Here is a 19,374-nt window from a genome sequence, read left to right on the forward strand (position 1 = left end):
ATGACAAAGCAAATGGGGTAAAATGTCTTTTTGTTTAGTTTTTCCTGATCTTCCCATGAGAGGCAAATACATGTTAAGGATAGTTGAATCTGAGTAAAGGGTATAGAAATGTTCCTTACAAGATTTTTGTTGGCAACAGGTCTAGGTATGAAATTATTTCCAAATAGAAAGCTAAAACAAACAAAACAATTGGCCTTGGGAAACTGGCCAATCTTGAAGTAATCAAGTAATATTGTTAAGGGACAATCAGTGTTGTGAAAACAACACGGATACGCTCCCTCACTCTCCCTCAAAAAAAACCCTAAATTCAGTTCCCCCGTTGCTAATGTGTGATCCTGGCAAAGTCATCTAAGCCGCTGAGCTTCAGTTCCTCCACCCCAGAGAGTTGTTGCAACGATCAAATGAAAGAATGTCTATTAAATCCTTTCATGAACTATATTATTGCTGCTACCGTAGAAACGGAAAGTGCACAGCAATAATTTGGACTAGATCCAAAACTACTTTTGACACTTCTGAGACTGTGGCCGCGCCTCTGTCACCTTCCAAAGGCCACCAGGCCTTTCCTGAGCTGGTATTGGCAGCGCACACTCTTGCCCGGTTCACCTTTCCAGGTGGGCGGTGCACTGGCTGCTCGGCTCTCCAGGCGGCCGCTGCAGCTGCGCGAGAGCGCAGGCGCAGAGGCAGACCACGTGAGAGCCTGGCCACGCCTTCTGGCCTAGCCCCCACTGTGGCCCCGCCCCTCTCGAACGCCTTCGCGGGGTCGCCCTGGAAACGCATTCTCCAGGACCGGCAGCCGCCAATGGGAAGGGAGTGAGTGCCACGAACAGGCCAATAAGGAGGGAGCAGTGCGGGGTTTAAACTGAGGCTAGGCCGGCTCTTTCCGGCGTGCTGCGGAGGAACGGCTGTTGGTCTCTGCTGGGTGTAGGTCCTTGGCTGGTGGCGACTCTGGTGTTCTGCTTCTCCCCGCTGAGCTGCTGCCTGGTGAAGAGGAAGCCATGGCGCTCCGAGTCACCAGGGTGAGCCGCTTCGGACTGCGAACTAACGCGGCCTTCTTCGCTGCTGCCTGCTCGCCCTGCCTCGCCTGCGGGAGCCCCCCCGAGCGGGAGAGGGCCGCAGGAGCGATTTGGGGAGGAAGGTGGGAGGGGAGTCACCAAGAGAGCGCCGAGGTGGGCCCAGGCCTGGTGGGGGAGTGTGGGGGACGATGGATGGAGGGAGGAAGGTGAGAAAGAGAACTGGACGGATATTGGATAAATGTTTGGGGGAGGTGGAGAGTCGACTGGGAACCTTTTGAAAAAGTGATAGAGGGTCCCTGAGTGGGCCCACCAGCAACTCTGTAACCCCCTTCCCAGAGAGAAGGTGTCTGCAATTGGAGGCTTTTTCGGTTTCCTTTCAAATGTAAATTCTCGGTATTTTAGGGCTGGCCAGGACTAATCAGGGAATCCCTCAACTGGTAAATGTAGAGGTCGGCGGAAACTGACTTGTCACGGCCTCAGAGTAGACTCAGGGACCCACGTTTTCCCTCGGAACCGATTTTTAGTCGGCTTTCCTTCTGGAAACTTCTCTTGTGCCCCACCTTAATTAACCCTTGACTTACTCGAGCCTTCGTGGATCAGCTCTTAAAGTGGTCTTGCTTCTTTCAGAACTCGAAAATTAATGCTGAAAATAAGGCGAAGATCAGCATGGCAGGCGCAAAGCGCGTTCCTACGGCCCCTGCTGCAACCTCCAAGCCTGGACTGAGGCCAAGAACAGCTCTTGGGGACATCGGTAACAAAGTCAGTGAACAACTGCAGGCCAAAATGCCTGTGAAGAAGGTAACTCTCTTCCTGACCTAACTTCTGTAAGAGCCCGCCTTCCAACTGTGGCCTTTGATGCAGAAACATTTCATTCTCTCTGTCTCATCTACAGGAAGCAAAACCTTCAGCTACTGGAAAAGTTATTGATAAAAAACTACCAAAACCTCTTGAAAAGGTACCTATGCTGGTGCCAGTGACAGTGTCTGAGCCAGTGCCACAGCCAGAACCTGAGCCTGTTAAAGAAGAAAAACTTTCGCCTGAGCCTATTTTGGTAAACTCATTCTTACCGTTGCAGAGTCTGTTGATTATTTCTTGTCCCTTATTTCACTGATACATGCAAGAGCATTCAAATGAATAGTAATATTAATACCATTTACTGAGTGCTTAGCATGAGGCAAGCTCTGCCTAACATTTTACATGCATTAACTCACATAATCTTTACATGTACTCTCTGAGGTCTTGTCACCTCTACTATTTAAATCATGGCTTTAGAGAGGTTATGTCAGGGTCACACAGGTAAGTGGCCCATATGGGATTCAAGCTCAGGCTGTCTGGCTTCAGAATCTCTGCTTTTAATTGTTAACTGTCTTATATTCCTTCGTTAATGATATTAAGTAGTAGCTGCCTGAGCCAAAGGCTTTGTTGTCCAAGTACAAGCCATCTCTGCAGAATTTATCGGCGTAAACATAGAATGTTCTCTTGAATTTTTTTACTGCCTAATATGGCTACTAAATAATAAGCCTGTAACATTGGAATATGCAAAGGACTAAGACAGGAAGAAGGCAACTTTTCAGGGAGTGGTTAAGAAGATGAATTAACACAGCCTCAAAACCAATAACTTTTTATTAAATATAGGGTATGTAAATGTATTCTATGATAGACCTACCTGTGAAGGAAAGGTAGCTTATGTAGAGGAGGCTGCTATGATGAAATTGCAATGAATTGCATTCTGAAGCTCTGTTTTTTTAAACTTAGTTAAAACCAGTTGGGAAAATTATCTGAAAAAAAATTTTTGAGACAGTCTGGCTCTGTTGCCCAGGCTGGAGTGCAGTGGCGTGATCTCGGCTCACTGCAACCTCTGCCTCCCGGGGTCAAGCATTTTTCCTGCCTCAGCCTCCCTAGTAGCTGGGATTACAGACGAACACCACCACGCCCAGCTAATTTTCACATTTTTAGTATAGATAGGGTTTCACCATGTTAGTGAACTCCTGACCTCGTGATCCGCCTGCCTTGGCCTCCCAAAGTGCTGGGATTACAGGCGTGAGCCACCGCGCCCAGCCAGTTTAGCTTCTTATATCTAAGGATAAGAGATTGAAAGCTATTGCTTTAGTGTTGAATTTCTGGGCATAGCACATGAAACATGTAGCCAGCACAGTCTTCAGGCATATCAAACTACGTGAGGCTTTCTTGAAAGGCCCATACTGATTCTTACCTTTGCTTTCCCGCTTAGTAAGAATGCCTTCCCCACCCTGTCTTTCATTTAGCTAATAACCTTTTCATCCTTGAAAACAGCTCAAGCATCAACTCCTGAAGCTTTCCCAAACTTCCCCCATCTCCACCCCCGTTCCTAGAATCAGTCTTTTTTTTTTTTCTTTGAGACAGAGTCTCACTCTGTTGCCCAGACTGGAGTGCAGTGGTGCCATCTTGGCTCACCACAACCTCTGCCTCCCAAGTTCAGTGATTCTCCTGCTTCAGCCTCCCAAGTAGCTGGGGCTACGGGCACATGCCACCATGCCTGGCTAATTTTTGTATTTTTAGTAGAGATGGGGTTTCACTATGTTGGCCAGGCTGGTCTCGAACTCTTGATCTCGTGATCCACCTGCCTCAGCCTCCCAAAGTGCTGGGATTACAGGTGTGAGCCACCATGCCCAGCCTCAGTCTTATTTTTGTTTTTTGTTTTTTTTCCTGAGACGGAGTCTTGCTCTGTCACCCAGGCTGGAGTGCAGTGGCGCGATCTTGGCTCACTGCAACCTCTACCTCCCAGGTTCAAGCAATTCTCTTGCCTCAGCCTCCTGAGTAGCTGGGATTACAGGCGCCAGCCACCACACCCAGCTAATTTCTTTATTTTTTATTTATTTTTTATTTTTAGTAGAGACGGAGTTTCACGATGTTGGCCAGGCTGGTCTCGAACTCCTGACCTCGTGATCTGCCTGCCTTGGCCTTCCAAAGTGCTGGGATTACAAGCCTGAGCCACCATGCCCGACCTTATTTCTTTACTTTGTCTACTAAATTAAGAGTCCTTTGAGGATGCCATGAAGTCAATGCCTTGTAGAGTTTGACTTGAAGAGGGTGCTCAATAAATGTTTGAACAATGGGATAAAGGGAGCTTGAAGGAAATTGTTAATGGTGATGAAGTTAGTTAATCCTTAGTAGTCAGGATAGAATTTGTGTTCTTTTGAGTAGTGAGAAGCAGTTTATATTATGAAATAAAGACTAAAGATGGAATTGTCATTTATTTGGACTAACTTCACATGTTGTTGATAAACATTAATTACTTCTCAGTTTCCTTTGCAGCAAAGTCTAGAATGTGAATTTATTTGCTTCCAACTTTAAACTGACTCACTCTAAGTTGGCATTTGACTGTTTTTTTTTGCCCAGGCTGGAGTAGAATGGCGCAATCATAGCTCACTGTATCCTCAAACTCCTGGGCTCAAGTGATCCTCCTGCCTTGGCCTCCTGAGTAGCTAGGACTATAGGCAGCTGCCTTCATGGCCAGCTAATTTTTTATAGAGATGAGTTATTGCTGTATTGCCCAGGCTGGTCTGGAACTCATGGTCTCAAAGGATCCTCCCACCTCAGCCACCCAAAGTACTGGGATTACCGGCTTAAGCTATTATGCCCAACCGCATTCTTTTTAATTGAGGAATTAAATGATCATTTTTTTCTTTTTTAACAGAGACAGGGTCTTGCTATGTTTCCCAGGCTGGTCTTGAACTCCTAGCCTCAACCTCAGCCTCTCAAAGTGCTGAGATTAAAGGTGTGAGCCACCGCGCCCAACCCAAATGATCACTTTTTTTTTTTTTTTTTTTTTTGAGACGGAGTCTTGCTCTGTCGCCCAGGCTGGAGTGCAGTGGCGCAATCTCGGCTCACTGCAAGCTCCGCCTCCCAGGTTCACGCCATTCTCCTGCCTCAGCCTGTCCGAGTAGCTGGAACTACAGGCGCCCGCCACCACGCCCGGCTAATTTTTTTGTATTTTTAGTAGAGGCGGGGTTTCACCGTGGTCTCGATCTCCTGACCTCGTGATCCGCCCGCCTCGGCCTCCCAAAGTGCTGGGATTACAAGCGTGAGCCACCGCGCCTGGCCCAAATGATCACTTTTGATGTTAATCACTTCCTAAAAAGAAATGGAATAAATCTGAAAAGATACTTTTCCTTTAAGGAAATGAATTGTATGTCGATTCAGCAGAATACTATCTTGAGTTGGTACCAATAACCTGAACTTCATGCCCAAACTATACTTACTCCTATTTGCTATTGTTTCAAGATATCTCTTTGTTTCAAGGTTGATACTCCCTCTCCAAGCCCAATGGAAACATCTGGATGTGCACCTGTAGAAGAAGACCTGTGTCAGGCTTTCTCTGATGTAATTCTTGCAGTAAATGATGTGGATGCCGAAGATGGAGCCGATCCAAACCTTTGTAGTGAATATGTGAAAGATATTTATGCTTATCTGAGACAACTTGAGGTAAGTATTATTATTAGTTTTTTCTAAACTGCATCTAACTTTATGAAAGTATTTTCCATCAATAGTTTATAATAATACAAGCAGGATGTGGGCAGCATTTCTTAAGAGATCGCACTTTCAAATTCTCCTTCATGGAATACCTATAATAAAAAGTCACTAAATAAACCAATGGAGTCTATTTGTCACTTTGTGCAGGAAAGTTCGAAGTTAGGGTGGATGCTACTATCGCTTTCTAAAGGAAAATCCACAGATTGAATTTGATATGTATATATGCGATCTCTACCACGTTTGGAATGGTTAAGTCCCAAACTGCATTTTAGGTGATAACGGGTCAGGAAGTGGATGAGGTTGTAGAATATACTGAGACTACAGCCACCCCTAATACAAGGCATTTTGTGTTAGTGTGGCTGATGTGCATCCGGTTGGTGAAATTATTTGTGCCCAAAAGGAGTACACTCAAAAGCTACTTTTTGGTTCACTTCAATTTGATCCCACTTTTGAAACTTTCTATTAATGGCATTTGCCCTTTCCCTACAAATACAAGCATTCTATATGGCAGCGTAAACATAGTAACATAAACTATACTGTTACCACATTTACCTAGTTTTGTTTTTGTTTTTTTGAGACGGAGTCTCACACTGTTGCCCAGGATAGAGGGCAGTGGTGCGGTCTCGGCTTACTGCAGTCTCTGTCTCCTGGGTTCAAGCAATTCTCCTGCCTCAGCCTCCCAAGTAGTTGGGGTTGCAGGCACACACCACCATGCCTGGCTAATTTTTTTGTATTTTTATTTGGTTTTGGTTTTTTTGAGACAGGGTCTTGCTCTATTGCCCAGGCTGGAGTGCAGTGGTGCAATCTCAGCTTAATGCAGCCTCCACCTCTTGGGTCAAGTGATTCTCATGCCTCAGCCTCCCGAGCAGCTGGAATTACAGGTGCCCACCACAACACCTAGCTAATTTTTGTACTTTTAGTAGACATGAGGTATCACCATATTGGCCAGGCTGGTCTCGAACTCCTGACCTTAGATGATCCATCCACCCTGGCCTCCCAGAGTGCTGGGATTACAGGCGTGAGCAACTGCACCCAGCCCCCAGTTGTTTTTAATGCATTGTCTTATGTCGTCACTGACATGTTCATATCTTGCCTGCTCCTTTTGGGCCTCTCCTTTTTCTATAGGATTCTTCTGCAGGACTTCTTTGCCAGGAGCAGCCTGCTGCTTTGAGTTTCTTCTCCCATCTTTCTAGTGCTTTTTAAAGTTGTGTTCTAACTTTGGAGGATTCAGTTTAGTAAATGTGCTGTTTCTTTTTTTTTTTGAGACAGAGTCTCGCTCTGTCACCCAGGCTGGTGTGCAGTGGCACAATCTCGGCTCACTGCAAGCTCTGCCTCACGGGTTCACGCCATTCTCCTGCCTCAGCCTCATGAGTAGCTGGGACTACAGGTGCCCACCACCACACCCGGCTAATTTTTTACATTTTTAGTAGAGACGGGGTTTCACCGTGTTAGCCAGGATGGTCTGTCTCCTGACCTCTTGATCTACCTGCCTCGGCCCCCCAAAGTGCTGGGATTACAGGTGTGAGCCACCGGGCCCAGCCTGTAAATGTGCTGTTTCTTGATGCTTCGTTCTTGTTCTGTGCAAGGCCATATATGCAAAGCAACCCCTCAAGTGTCAGAGGAGCTGAGAAACCAAGGAATTAGGCAGATAAATGGAGTTTGCTGGTATTGGGTGACTGATTAGGGAGAATTTACAGACATAAGTGTGGTCTTTGATGGCTGTCAGATGTAGATCTCTGCACTGTAACCCCTCATAGCCACAGCTTGGGTATGTATACATTTTCTTGGGGAAGGTATACATGCTCTAGAATCAATGTGTGGGTGGCTGACAGAATGCTACAGATAACACAGCCTATAATGTATACAATAGTATCAAGGGCTGTTTTGGAGGAAAGGCCAAACTTAAAGTGCATAGGCAGAAGTCACACTGGATTAGCATTTAAAATAAACTCACTCTTGTCCCCACAGTTCTTAGCTATGTTGCTGTTGGGGTTTAACCCAGGAGCAGGCAGGAGTGTTGTAGTACATGGGTTCCAGCTGCCCTGGGAGTTACTGATATTTTCTCTACATAAAGCTCAGGTTCTAAGTTTAGAGGCTTAAGTGAAAAGATCTGAGATGATAGTATAGTATCTTTATTTGGAAGGGAGTGGACCAGCAGCAGTTGTGGTGAAGAATATCGTAAGACCTGACAATATAAAAAAGCTGTCATACTGTCCTATCTAATGTTTGCCTTTTTTTCTTTTTTTTTTTTTGTCGGGAAGACAGTCTCACTCTGTCACCCAGGCTGGAGTGCAGTGGTGCAATCTCAGCTCCCTGCAACCTCCACCTCCCAGGTTCAAGCAATTCTCCTGCCTCAGCCTCCCAAGTAGCTGGGACTACAGGTGTGTGCAACCATGCCCAGCTAATTTTTGTATTTTTAGTAAAGACAGGTTTTGCCATGTTGGCCAGGCTGGTCTCGAACTCCTGGCCTCAAGCAATCTGCCCACTTCAGCCTCCCAAAGTGCTGGGATTACAGGTGTGAGCCACCACGCCGGCCTTCATGTTTGCTTTCTTTCTCGGTGATGGTGTTATTTGTGGTGACCATATGAATAATTGAATTAAGAACTGATATAGATTGTAAATGCCCCAGTGCTACTGTAGGAACTAACTGATCTTTCTGGACATAAATGTGTCACATGGAGTCATGTTTCTAAGAATAATCAGCATTTTCTTTTGCAGGAAGAACAAGCAGTCAGACCAAAATACCTACTGGGTCGGGAAGTCACTGGAAACATGAGAGCCATCCTAATTGACTGGCTAGTACAGGTTCAAATGAAATTCAGGTTGTTGCAGGAGACCATGTACATGACTGTCTCCATTATTGATCGGTTCATGCAGGTGAGCATTTCAGTAAGAGTTTTCCCTTCCAGGATTCTAGCCGAGTCATAAGAAACTGACGTTTTCGAGCCAGTCCGGGCGCGGTGGCTCATGCCTGTAATCCGAGTGGGCGGGTGGATCACAAGGTTAAGAGATCGAGACCATCCTGGCTAAGGCAGTAAAACCCTGTCTCTACTAAAAATACAAAAAATTAGCCGGGCGTGGTGGCAGGTGCCTGTAGTCCCAGCTACTGGAGGCGGAGGTTGCAGTGAGCTGAGATCGCGCCACAGCACTCCAGCCTGGGTGACAGAGCGAGACTCAAAAAAAAAAAAAAGAAAGAAACTGACTTTTTCAACTAAAGTCTTTCTTGGGGGATATGCTGTCATTAATTAAGATTTTGCTATGGGAGAATGTCTTTCTACCTCTCCTTCATCATAGCTCTGTGTCTCCTTTTCAAACATTTTATTCACCCTGTTGAAATTCCCATTGCAGAATAATTGTGTGCCCAAGAAGATGCTGCAGCTGGTTGGTGTCACTGCCATGTTTATTGCAAGCAAATATGAAGAAATGTACCCTCCAGAAATTGGTGACTTTGCTTTTGTGACTGACAACACTTACACTAAGCACCAAATCAGACAGATGGAAATGAAGATTCTAAGAGCTTTAAACTTTGGTCTGGGTCGGCCTCTACCTTTGCACTTCCTTCGCAGAGCATCTAAGATTGGAGAGGTACAGGTTTCTTGAGAAACCTCTCGGTATGGGTACATTAAGGGGGGAACACTGCTGCTGACCAAGCACGTTGAATTCAACTGACCTGTATTATACCTAACTACATGGGGAAGGGATAAAGTTGTTCTTTATTTCTAGTCAGGCTGTATGTTAATATTAGGGCTTTCCATAGGCATTTGAGTTTGTAGACAAACATTTGTAGTTAAAGATATATATGGGCATGCAGGTTAGTGCCAAAGGAAAATTTTCTGAAAGAAACTCAGTAACATGGGTTTTGTTTCAGGTTGATGTCGAGCAACATACTTTGGCCAAATACCTGATGGAACTAACTATGTTGGACTATGACATGGTGCACTTTCCTCCTTCTCAAATTGCAGCAGGAGCTTTTTGCTTAGCCCTGAAAATTCTGGATAATGGTGAATGGGTAAGCTGTGTCCCACAGAACTCCTAAGCTTTTAAATTGTAAAGAGTGTTTGACTAAATACAGAACTTTCGTTATTAAAAAGCAATTCAAGTGGTTCATAAATACGGGATCTACTGAAGGAATAGTTAAAAAAGATGTCTTAGAATGTTTCCACATCTTTTTGTTTTTGAGACAAGGTCTCGCCCTGTCGCCCAGGCTGGAGTGCAGTGGTGCAGTCTTGGCCCACTGCAACATCAGCCTCCAGAATAGCTGGGATTACAGGTGCCTGTCTAGTTTTTAAGTTTTTTTCATGTCAGACGGGTAAATATGCCCACATTGTAACAAGGTTTGAGGGTGGCACATTTCACACGTTCACATGAACACCTAATCATCACACTTAGGAACTACAAAAGAGTCTCCCACCAGCCTGGGCAACATAGCAAATCCTCATCTTTACAAAAAATATATAAAATATATATATATATATATATACAGGCACACACCTGTAGTCCCAGCTACTCTGGAGGCTGAGCTTTGTATTTTTTGTAGACATGGGGTCTCTCTATATTACCCAGGCTGGTCTTGAAACTCTGGGCTCAAGCGATCCACCCACCTCCACTTAGCAAAGTGTTGGAATTACAGACATGAGCCATTGCAGCCAGTAGACTGTTTCCATTTCTTTGCCTGATTTCGACTTTATTCCCTTTGAGAAAGGTAGAGCAACTTTTACTCCTTACAGATGGAGAAACTTGAAGGTCAGATGACATACTAGTAGTTCATTGATATTCATTGATTCAACAAATGCTTCTCCTATGTGGCAGGCACTACCCTAGGTCTTTTTTTTTTTTTTTTTTTTGAGACGGAGTCTCACTCTGTTGCCCAGGCTGGAGTGCAGTGGTGCGATCTCGGCTCACTGCAACCTCCGCCTCCCGGGTTCGTGCCATCCTCCTGCCTCAGCCTCCCGAGTAGCTGGGACTACAGGCGCCTGCCACCACGCCTGGCTAATTTTTATATATATATATATATATATTTTTTTTTTTAGTAGAGACGGGGTTTCACCATGTTAGCCAGGATGGTCTCGATCTCCTGACCTCGTGATCCGCCCACTTTGGCCTCCCAAAATGCTGGGATTACAGGCGTGAGCCACCGTGCCCGGCCTACCCTAGGTCTTAAGAATAGAACTATGCAGCTGGGTGTGGTGGCTTACACCTGTAATCCCAGCACTTTGGGAGGCAGAGGCGGGCAGATCACGAGCTCAAAAGTTCAAGACCAGCCTGACCAACATGGTGAAACCCTATCTCTACTAAAAATACAGAAATTAGCCAGGCGTGGCAGTGCGCGCCTATAATCCCAGCTACTCAGGAGGCTGAGGCAGGAGAATCACTTGAACCTGGGGGCAGAGGTTGCAGTGAGCCGCGATCATACCATGCACTCCAGCCTGGAGCGAGACTCCATCTCAAAAAAAAAAAAAAGAATTACAAAGTTGGCCTCAAGGAAGTAGAGTCTAGTTTTAGGGTGGGCAAGTCAGCAATTACAAAAGTGCAATTAGGTTTGAGCAGAGGTTCCGATAGAAGCATGAGAGCACCTAGGAAAGGAGTCTTTAGCTTTGTCTTAAATTTCAATTATATTAATTAGTTATACAGTACCCATCCCTTCCCCACTCCTGAATAACATCTAACATCTAGAAACTTTATGAAAATCATCATTGATTGAGCATTTTTAACATTAACTTTTGTTGCCTTAGACACCAACTCTACAGCATTACCTGTCATATACTGAAGAATCTCTTCTTCCAGTTATGCAGCACCTGGCTAAGAATATAGTCATGGTAAATCAAGGACTTACAAAGCACATGGTGAGTCAGTATAGTGGCATTGTAAGATGTTGAAAAGTGTAATAATTCAAACTTAATGCCTGCAAATGCCTGGTTTATTTTTAATGTGTTAATGTTTTAAATGAATACCTGTATCATTGGATCTTGTGATTTTTTTTTTTTTTTTTTTGCCTCTTTAATTGCTATCCTTTTGTTTTCCAGACTGTCAAGAACAAGTATGCCACATCGAAGCATGCTAAGATCAGCACTCTACCACAGCTGAATTCTGCACTAGTTCAAGATTTAGCCAAGGCTGTGGCAAAGGTGTAACTTGTAAACTTGAGTTGGAGTACTATATTTACAAATAAAATTGGCACCATGTGCCATCTGTACATATTACTGTTGCATTTACTTTTAATAAAGCTTGTGGCCCCTTTTACTTTTTTATAGCTTAACTAATTTGAATGTGGTTACTTCCTGCTGTAGGGTAGCAGAAAAGTTGTCTTAAAAGGTATGGTGGGAATATTTTTAAAAACTCCTTTTGGTTTACCTGGGGATCCAATTGATGTATATGTTTATATACTGGGTTCTTGTTTTATATACCTGGCTTTTACTTTATTAATATGAGTTACTGAAGGTGATGGAGGTATTTGAAAATTTTACTTCCATAGGACATATACGGCATGTAAGCCAAGTCATGGAGAATCTGCTGCATAGTTCTATTTTAAAGTAAAAGTCTACCACCGAATCCCTAGTCCCCCTGTTTTCTGTTTCTTCTTGATTGCTGTCTTAATTCTAAGTTACTTACTTTTACCACTATTTAAGTTACCAACTTTAGCTAGTATCTTCAAACTTTCACTTTGAAAAATGAGAACTTTATATTCTAAGCCAGTTTTCATTTTGGTTTTGTGTTTTGGTTAATAAAACAATACTCAAATACAAAAGGTATCTTTTTTAAAAAGTTAATTTAGGGCCGGGCGCGGTGTCTCACGCTTGTAATCCCAGCACGTTGGGAGGCCGAGGCGGGCGGATCACAAGGTCAGGAGATCAAGACCACAGTGAAACCCCGTCTCTACTAAAAATACAAAAAAAAAATTAGCCGGGCGTCGTGGCGGGCGCCTGTAGTCCCAGCTACTCGGAGAGGCTGAGGCAGGAGAATGGCGTGAACCCGGGAGGCGGAGCTTGCAGTGAGCCGAGATTGCGCCACTGCACTCCAGCCTCGGCAACAGAGTAAGACTCCGTCTCAAAAAAAAAAAAGTTAATTTACTGCTTCCTTAGGCTCTTTCTAAATCCCACCCACCTGAAGGACATCAATTATGGATTTATTCTTCATGCCTTGTATAAATACAGATGTGCATATGAATTTTTATGGGTTTTTAAAAAATGTGGTTCATTCTATATACATAACAATTATTTTCAACATACATAAGCCTACCTGTATTTGTACATTATATTACATGGTACAGATAAATAGTCATGTGCCCCATGAACATTTTGGTCAAAGATAGACACATATACAATGGTGGTCCCATAAGATTATGATGCCATATTTTTACTATACCTTTTCTTGTGCCTAGATACACAAATACTGACTTGTGTTATAATTGCCTGCAGTATTCCATAACATGGTGTATAGGTTTGTAGCCTAGGAGCTATAAGCTACACTATATAGCCTAGGAGTGCAGTAGGATATGCCATCTAGATTTGTGTGAGTACACTCTGATGTTTGAACAATAAAATCACCTAATGACATGTTTCTCAAACCATATCCCAATCCTTAAGCAACACATGACTAATGGATTCAGCCATTTCCCCTGTTCATTCAGATTGCTTTTTCTTTTTGCCCCTACAATTTTGTTGATAATACTGTTTTTTGGGGCTTTCTTTTTTTTTTTTTTTTTTTTTTGAGACAAGAGTCTTGCTCTGTCGCCAGGCTGGAGTGCAATGGCACGACTTCAGCTCACTGCAACCACTGCCTCCCGGGTTCAAGCGATTCTCCTGCCTCAGCCTCCTAAGTAGCTGAGATTACAGGCATGCGCCACCACGCCCGGCTAATTTTGTATTTTTAGTAGAGACGCGGTTTCACCATGTTGGTCAGGCTGGTCTTGAACTCCCGACTTCAGGTGATCCACCTGCCTCAGCGTCCCAAAGTGCTGAGATTAAAGGCATGAGCCACCACACCTGGCCAATATACTGTTTTATACCATACTTTTTTGTGTGTATTCTAGGTTCCCTAAAGCAAACATGCATTTTATATTTTGATAGAACCAGATGACATAGAAAAGTGCCAGTTTTCTCTGCATTATTAAAACTGAAGGTAATCAGTCTTTTATTTCTATGACTCCAACTGGCAAAAGATACTTGCCATGTTAACCTTTTTTTTTTTTGAGACGGATGCTCACACTCACCTAAGCTGGAGTGCAGTGGCATGATCTCGGCTCACTGCAACCTCCGCCTCCCAGTTTCAAGCGATTCTCCTGCCTCAGCCTCCCAAGTAGCTGGGATTACAGGTGCATGCCACCATACCTGGCTAATTTTTTGTATTTTTAGTAGAAACGGGATTTCACCATGTTAGCCAGGATGGTCTCAATTTCCAGACTTCGTGATCGCCCACCTCAGCCTCCCAAAGTGCTGGGATTACAGGCGTGAGCCACCGTGCCCAGCCCTCAGTAGGCAATTTTTATATGTGGTATAAAGTAGAATTCTTACAGATGGATACCCGTTTATGCCAGTACCATGACTGAAACCCTCCTTGTCCAACTTGAAATATCTTCAATGCCCATCTATTCTTCCTTGATCTTTTTTCCTGTGATAATACAATAGTTTTTACCAGTTAATCAGTTAAGATGAGGCTTACCAAATATATGGGGTCACTACCAAACACTTTTCTATAAAAACTTTAAAACTGTATACAGTTACCAAAAAGTTCCTTTGAGTTTTGTTGTTGTTTTGTTTTTTGAGAGGGGGTCTTGTTCTGTTGCCCAGGCTGGAGTGCAGTGGCGCGATCTCAGCTCACTGCAACCTCCACCTCCCTGGTTCAAGCGATTCTCCTGCCTCAGCCTCTGGAGTAGCTGGGACTACAGGCACGGGCCACCACGCCTGGCTAATTTTTTTGTATTTTTAGTAGAGACAGGGTTTCACCATGTTGGCAGTTTGGTCTCGAACTTTTGACCTCAGGTGATCCCCCCTCAGCCTCCCAAAGTGCTGGGATTACAGGCGTGACCTACCGCGCCCGACCTTCCTTTGAGATTTTGACTATACATTATGTACTAGCTTGGGATAGACTGACGTATCTAGACCTACCATCTAGAAACTATCAATCCTTGTTGCATGCCCTTCAATAACTGGAATTTAATTGTATAATTCTGCAGCTTTCTTAAATTTATGGTTGGATTTATGCCTTTTGTCGTTATTGTGAATGGGATATATTTCCCGCTTCTGTTTCTTTAAATTTTTTTCTTCATCTCCCTAGTAGTATATCCCGCTCCTGTTTTGTTTTAGAGACAAGGTCTCACTCTGTCGCCCAGGGTGGAGTACAGTGGTGCAATCATAGTGCACTGCAGCCCTCAACTCCAGCTATCCTACCACCTCAGCTTTCTAGGTAGCTATGACTACAGGTGGGCTAACCACATTTGGCTAATATTTTTTCTTTTTTTGTGTAGAGATGGGGTCTCACCATGTTGTCCAAGCTGGTCTCAAACTCCTGGCCTCAAGTGACTCTCCCACTTCAGCCTCTTAAAGCACCGGGATTATAGACATGAGCCAACGTGCCTGACCCCCACTTCTATTTTTAATTTCTTATCCAGTTGACATCAGTTTTCCTTCTTTAGTATTTTGTTGTTGTTGTTGAGACGGAGTCTAGCTCTGTTGCCCCAGCTGGAGTGCAGTGGCACGATCTCGGCTCACTGCAAGCTCTGCCCCCAGGGTTCACACCATTCACCTGCCTCAGCCTCCCGAGTAGCTGGGACTACGGGCACCCGCCACCACGCCCAGCTAATTATTTGTATTTTTAGTAGACACGGGGTTTCACTGTGCCAGCCAGGATGATCTCGATCTCCTGACATCATGATCCACCCGGCCGTGGCCCCCCAAAATGCTGAGATTACAGGTGTGAGCCACTGCGCCCCGCCCTTCTTGAGTGTTTTTTATTGGAGAATTTTCTAGTCCTTAAATCCGAAAGTTTCACCTATTTTATAATATTAGAATCTCTGAAATAATCAGTGATAATAAATGGTTTCCTGTCCCTGAATTGATGTCACACAGTAATAGAAACTATAAAGACCAATTAAATAGCAAAAAATATCAAATGATAAAAATACTATGTCATGTTTATTTTTTAAATTTTGATTCCATGCTGTGCTCAAACTGTGGAGTTTTTAATAGGCAAGGCTGTGGAATTCCATTAACATTTTCAGCATATGATATCATTTTGGCTTCTCTCTTCTGATATAGTATTCCACATGAGAGATTTCCTATTGTGTCCAAAATTGGTTCCTTCCGGTGGGTTCTTGGTCTCCTTGACTTCAACAATGAAGCCACAGACCCTCGAGGTGAGTGTTACAGTTCTTAAAGATGGTGTGTCCAGAGTTTATTCCTTCTGATGTTCAGATGTGTCCGGAGTTTCTTCCTTCTGGTGGGTTCGTGGTCTCGCTGACTTCAGGAGTGAAGCTGCAGTCCTTCGGCCTTTGCAGTGAGTGTTACAGAGTGTTACAGCTCATAAAGACGGCACTGTTCCCTCCTCCCGGTGGGTTCACGGTCTTGCTGGTTTCAGGAGTGAACCTGCAGACCTTCCAGTGAGTGTTACAGCTCATAAAGGCTGTGCAGGCCCAAAGAGTGAGCAGCAGAGGATTTACTGCAAAGAGCAAAACTGCAAAGAGCAAAACAACAAACATCCCACAGCATAGAAGGGAACCCACACGGCTGCTGGCTCAGGTGGCCAGCTTTTATTGCCTTATTTGGCCCCGCCCACATCCTGCTCATTGGTCCGTTTTACAGAGTGCTTATTGGTCCGTTTTTACAGAGTGCTGATGGTGCGTTTACAAACCTTTAGCTAGACACAGAGCACTGATTGGTGCATTTTTACAGAGTGCTGATTGGTGCATTTACAAATCTTTAGTTAGACACAGAGTGCTCATTGGTGTGTTTACAATCCTTTAGCTAGACAGAAAATTTCTCCAAGTCCCTTACCTGATTAGCTAGACAGAGAAGCCCAGCTGGCTTCATCTCTCACTATGGTGGAATGAATTCTTGCTTATGGTATATACATTTAATTTGCTAATATTTCACTTAGAAATTTTTGCAGCTCGGGCCAGGCGTGGTGGCTCACACTTATAATCCCAGCACTTTGGGAGGCCGAAACGGGCAGATCATGAGGTCAGGAGATAGAGACCATCCTGGCTAACACGGTGAAACCCCGTCTCTACTAAAAATACAAAAAAATTAGCCAGGCGTGGTGGTGGGCAACGGTGGTCCCAGCTGCTCGGGAGGCTGAGGTGGGAGAATGGCATGAACCCGGGAGGCGGAGCTTGCAGTGAGCTGAGATTGTGCCACTGCACTCCAGCCTGGGCTACAGAGGGAGACTCCATCTTGAAAAAAAAAAAATTTTTTTTGCAGCTCGTGGAAAATTTGCTTGATTTTTGTTGCTACTGTTGTCTCGTGTTTTATTTTACTAGCCTTAAGGTAGATTAGAGAGGGTTTCATCTTTTTTTTTTTTTTTTGAGACGGAGTCTTGCTCTGTTGCCAGGTGGGAATGCAGTGGCACGATCTTGGCTCACTGCCTCCCGGGTTCAAGTGATTCTCGTGCCTCAGGCTCCCGAGTAGCTGGGACTACAGGCGCATGCCACCATGCCCGGCTAATTTTTTTAATTTTTATTTTAGAAGAGACAGGGTTTCACCATGTTGGCCATGATGGTCGCTATCTCCTGACCTCATCTTCTGCCTGCCTTGGCCTCCCAAAGTGCTGGGATTACAGGTGTGAGCCACCGTGCCTGGCTGGTTTCTTTCTTTCTTTTTTTTTTTTTGAGACGGAGTTTTGCTCTTGTTGCCCAGGCTGGAGTGCAATGGCGCAATCTCGGCACACTGCAACCCCCGCCTCCTCGGTTCAAGCAATTCTCCTGCCTTAGCCTCCTGAGTAGCTGGGATTACAGGCATGCACCACCATGCCCGTTAATTTTGTATTTTTAGCAGAGATGGGGTGTCTTCATGTTGGTTAGGCTGGTCTCGAACTCCCGACCTCAGGTGATCGGGCCTCCCAAAGTGTTGGGACTACAGGCGTAAGCCACCACACCCGGCCAGTTTCATCTTTTTAAAGCCTTAAATCATTTGAAGTTCCCATTCATTCGTTGGAAACTAGCTAAATTAAACAGTAAAGTCCTTTGTCCTGGAGCTATTAAATATAATAGGCCAGTCACAGTAGCTCACACCTGTAATCCCAGCACTTTGCAAGGCTGAGGCGGGTGTACTACTTGAGACCAGGACCTCAAGACCAGCCTGGGCAACATGGTAAAATGCCATCTATACAAAAATTAGCCAAGCATACTGGAGTGCACCTGTGATCCCAGCTACCCAGGAGGCTGAGGTGGGAGAATCCCTGAGCCAGGGAAGTCAAGACTACAGTGAGCCAAGATCACACGACTGCATTCCAGCCTGGGTGTGGGAGTGAGACCCTGTCTCAAAAAATAAAATGGTAGATATTCCATGCTTTTTTGGTCTCCTCTAAAAATTTTTCTTGGCCTGGGCGCGGTGGCTCATGCCTGTAATCCCAGCACTTTGGGAGGCTGAGGCAGGTGGATCGCTTGAGGTCAGAAGTTTGAGGCCAGCCTGACCAACATGGTGAAACCCTGTCTCTAGTAAAAATACAAAAAAATTAGCTATGTGTGGTGGCGGGCACCTATAATCCCAGCTACTCGGGAGGCTGAGGCAGGAGAATCGCTTGAACCTGGGAGGCGGAGGTTGCAGTGAGCCGAGATTGTGCCACTGTACTCTAGCCTGGGCTACAGAGCTAGACGCTGTCTCAAAATAAATAAATAAGTAAAAAATAAAAAATAAAAAAATAAAAATTTTTCTCTCTGTATGATATAATCGCTCTTTTAGAGACATTCCCCCGCACCCCCCCCCAACCCCACCCCCCGCAACACTAATAGAAAATCATGTCCATGTTTTGTGGCTTATGCCTATAATCCCAGCACTTTGGGATGCTGAGGCAGGAGGACTGATTGAGGCCAGGAGTTCAAGACTGACCTGGGTAACATAGTGAGACCCTGTCTCTAAAAAAATATAAAAAATCGAATCTTAGCACTTTAGGAGGCCTAGTCAGGAGGATTGCTTGAGCCCAGGAGTTTGAGACCAGCCTGGGCAACATGGTGAGACCCTGTCTCTGTTAGAAAAAATATATATAAAATTTAAAAAATTAGCCCGGCAGTCATGGTGGTATGTGCCTGTAGACCTAGCTACTTAGAATGCTGAGGCAGGAGGATCACTAGGGCCCAGGAGTTTGAGGCTGTAGTGAGCTATGCTCATGCTACTGCACTCCAAGCTGGGTGACACAGCAAGACCCTGCCTCTTACAAAAAAAAAAAAAAAAAAAGGAAAAAAAATCATCCATTCTAGATTTTTAAAGTTATAGTTGTAGAGGACCATGACAAAAATTAATCTCTTCTGAATGTACAGTTATATCTTCTTTCTCAGTCCTGATGTTGAGTACTTTTGTTTTCTAATCAGACTTGCCCATGGGATTATTTCATTGGCCTTTAGAAAGAACTAGTTTTTGGTGTTACCATTTCTACCATTTTTGTTTTGTGGTTTTAGCTTTTACATTATTCCCACCATCTCCTTTATTTTCTAGTTTAAATATTTTATATATTTTAGTCATGAAAGTGAGGCAATAGAATAGGGTCTGGAGGCAGGGAACCTAAGGCAGATTCACGCTGACTTCCTAGAACTAAATCAAAAGGAAAACCCCAACTTTCCACACTTAAGTAACAAATGGACCTGAGGGTACTCCCTTTGCAAACCCCCGCCCCCTTTTTCTGTGTGGCAGATGGAAAATTG

General features: G+C 44.5%; 2 protein-coding genes, 1 long non-coding RNA gene and 1 other non-coding gene across 4 annotated transcripts in view; 2 read left to right on the forward strand and 2 right to left on the reverse strand.

Annotated features, from left to right (window-relative positions):
• Positions 1 to 743: 743 nt before the first annotated feature.
• CCNB1 (cyclin B1) lies at positions 744 to 11,781 on the forward strand. The gene is made up of 9 exons (XM_003266011.4): positions 744 to 1,016; positions 1,641 to 1,811; positions 1,906 to 2,064; positions 5,295 to 5,477; positions 8,244 to 8,402; positions 8,874 to 9,110; positions 9,394 to 9,534; positions 11,258 to 11,368; positions 11,549 to 11,781. Exons 1-9 carry the CDS (start codon positions 996 to 998, stop codon positions 11,654 to 11,656), a joined length of 1,290 nt encoding a protein of 429 aa, XP_003266059.1. The 5' UTR covers positions 744 to 995; the 3' UTR covers positions 11,657 to 11,781.
• LOC115831227 lies at positions 4,830 to 16,320 on the reverse strand. The gene is made up of 3 exons (XR_004026757.1): positions 16,056 to 16,320; positions 15,180 to 15,184; positions 4,830 to 4,841 (listed from the first exon to the last, which is right to left on the reverse strand). It is a non-coding gene; the product is annotated as an uncharacterized LOC115831227 (long non-coding RNA).
• On the reverse strand, positions 9,825 to 9,929 carry LOC115831375. Its single transcript, XR_004026889.1, has one exon. It is a non-coding gene; the product is annotated as a small nucleolar RNA U13 (small nucleolar RNA).
• A 964-nt stretch (positions 16,321 to 17,284) lies between the features above and the next one.
• The window catches only part of CENPH (centromere protein H), a 28,442-nt gene continuing 26,352 nt past the window's right edge, over positions 17,285 to 19,374 (forward strand). The window contains exon 1 of the mRNA XM_003266012.3: positions 17,285 to 17,309. The gene's annotated coding sequence lies outside the window, so the exon portion shown is untranslated. The remainder of the gene's footprint in view (positions 17,310 to 19,374) is intronic.

This window comes from Nomascus leucogenys, chromosome 18 (genome assembly GCF_006542625.1).
Source record: "Nomascus leucogenys isolate Asia chromosome 18, Asia_NLE_v1, whole genome shotgun sequence".
NCBI lineage: Eukaryota > Metazoa > Chordata > Mammalia > Primates > Hylobatidae > Nomascus > Nomascus leucogenys.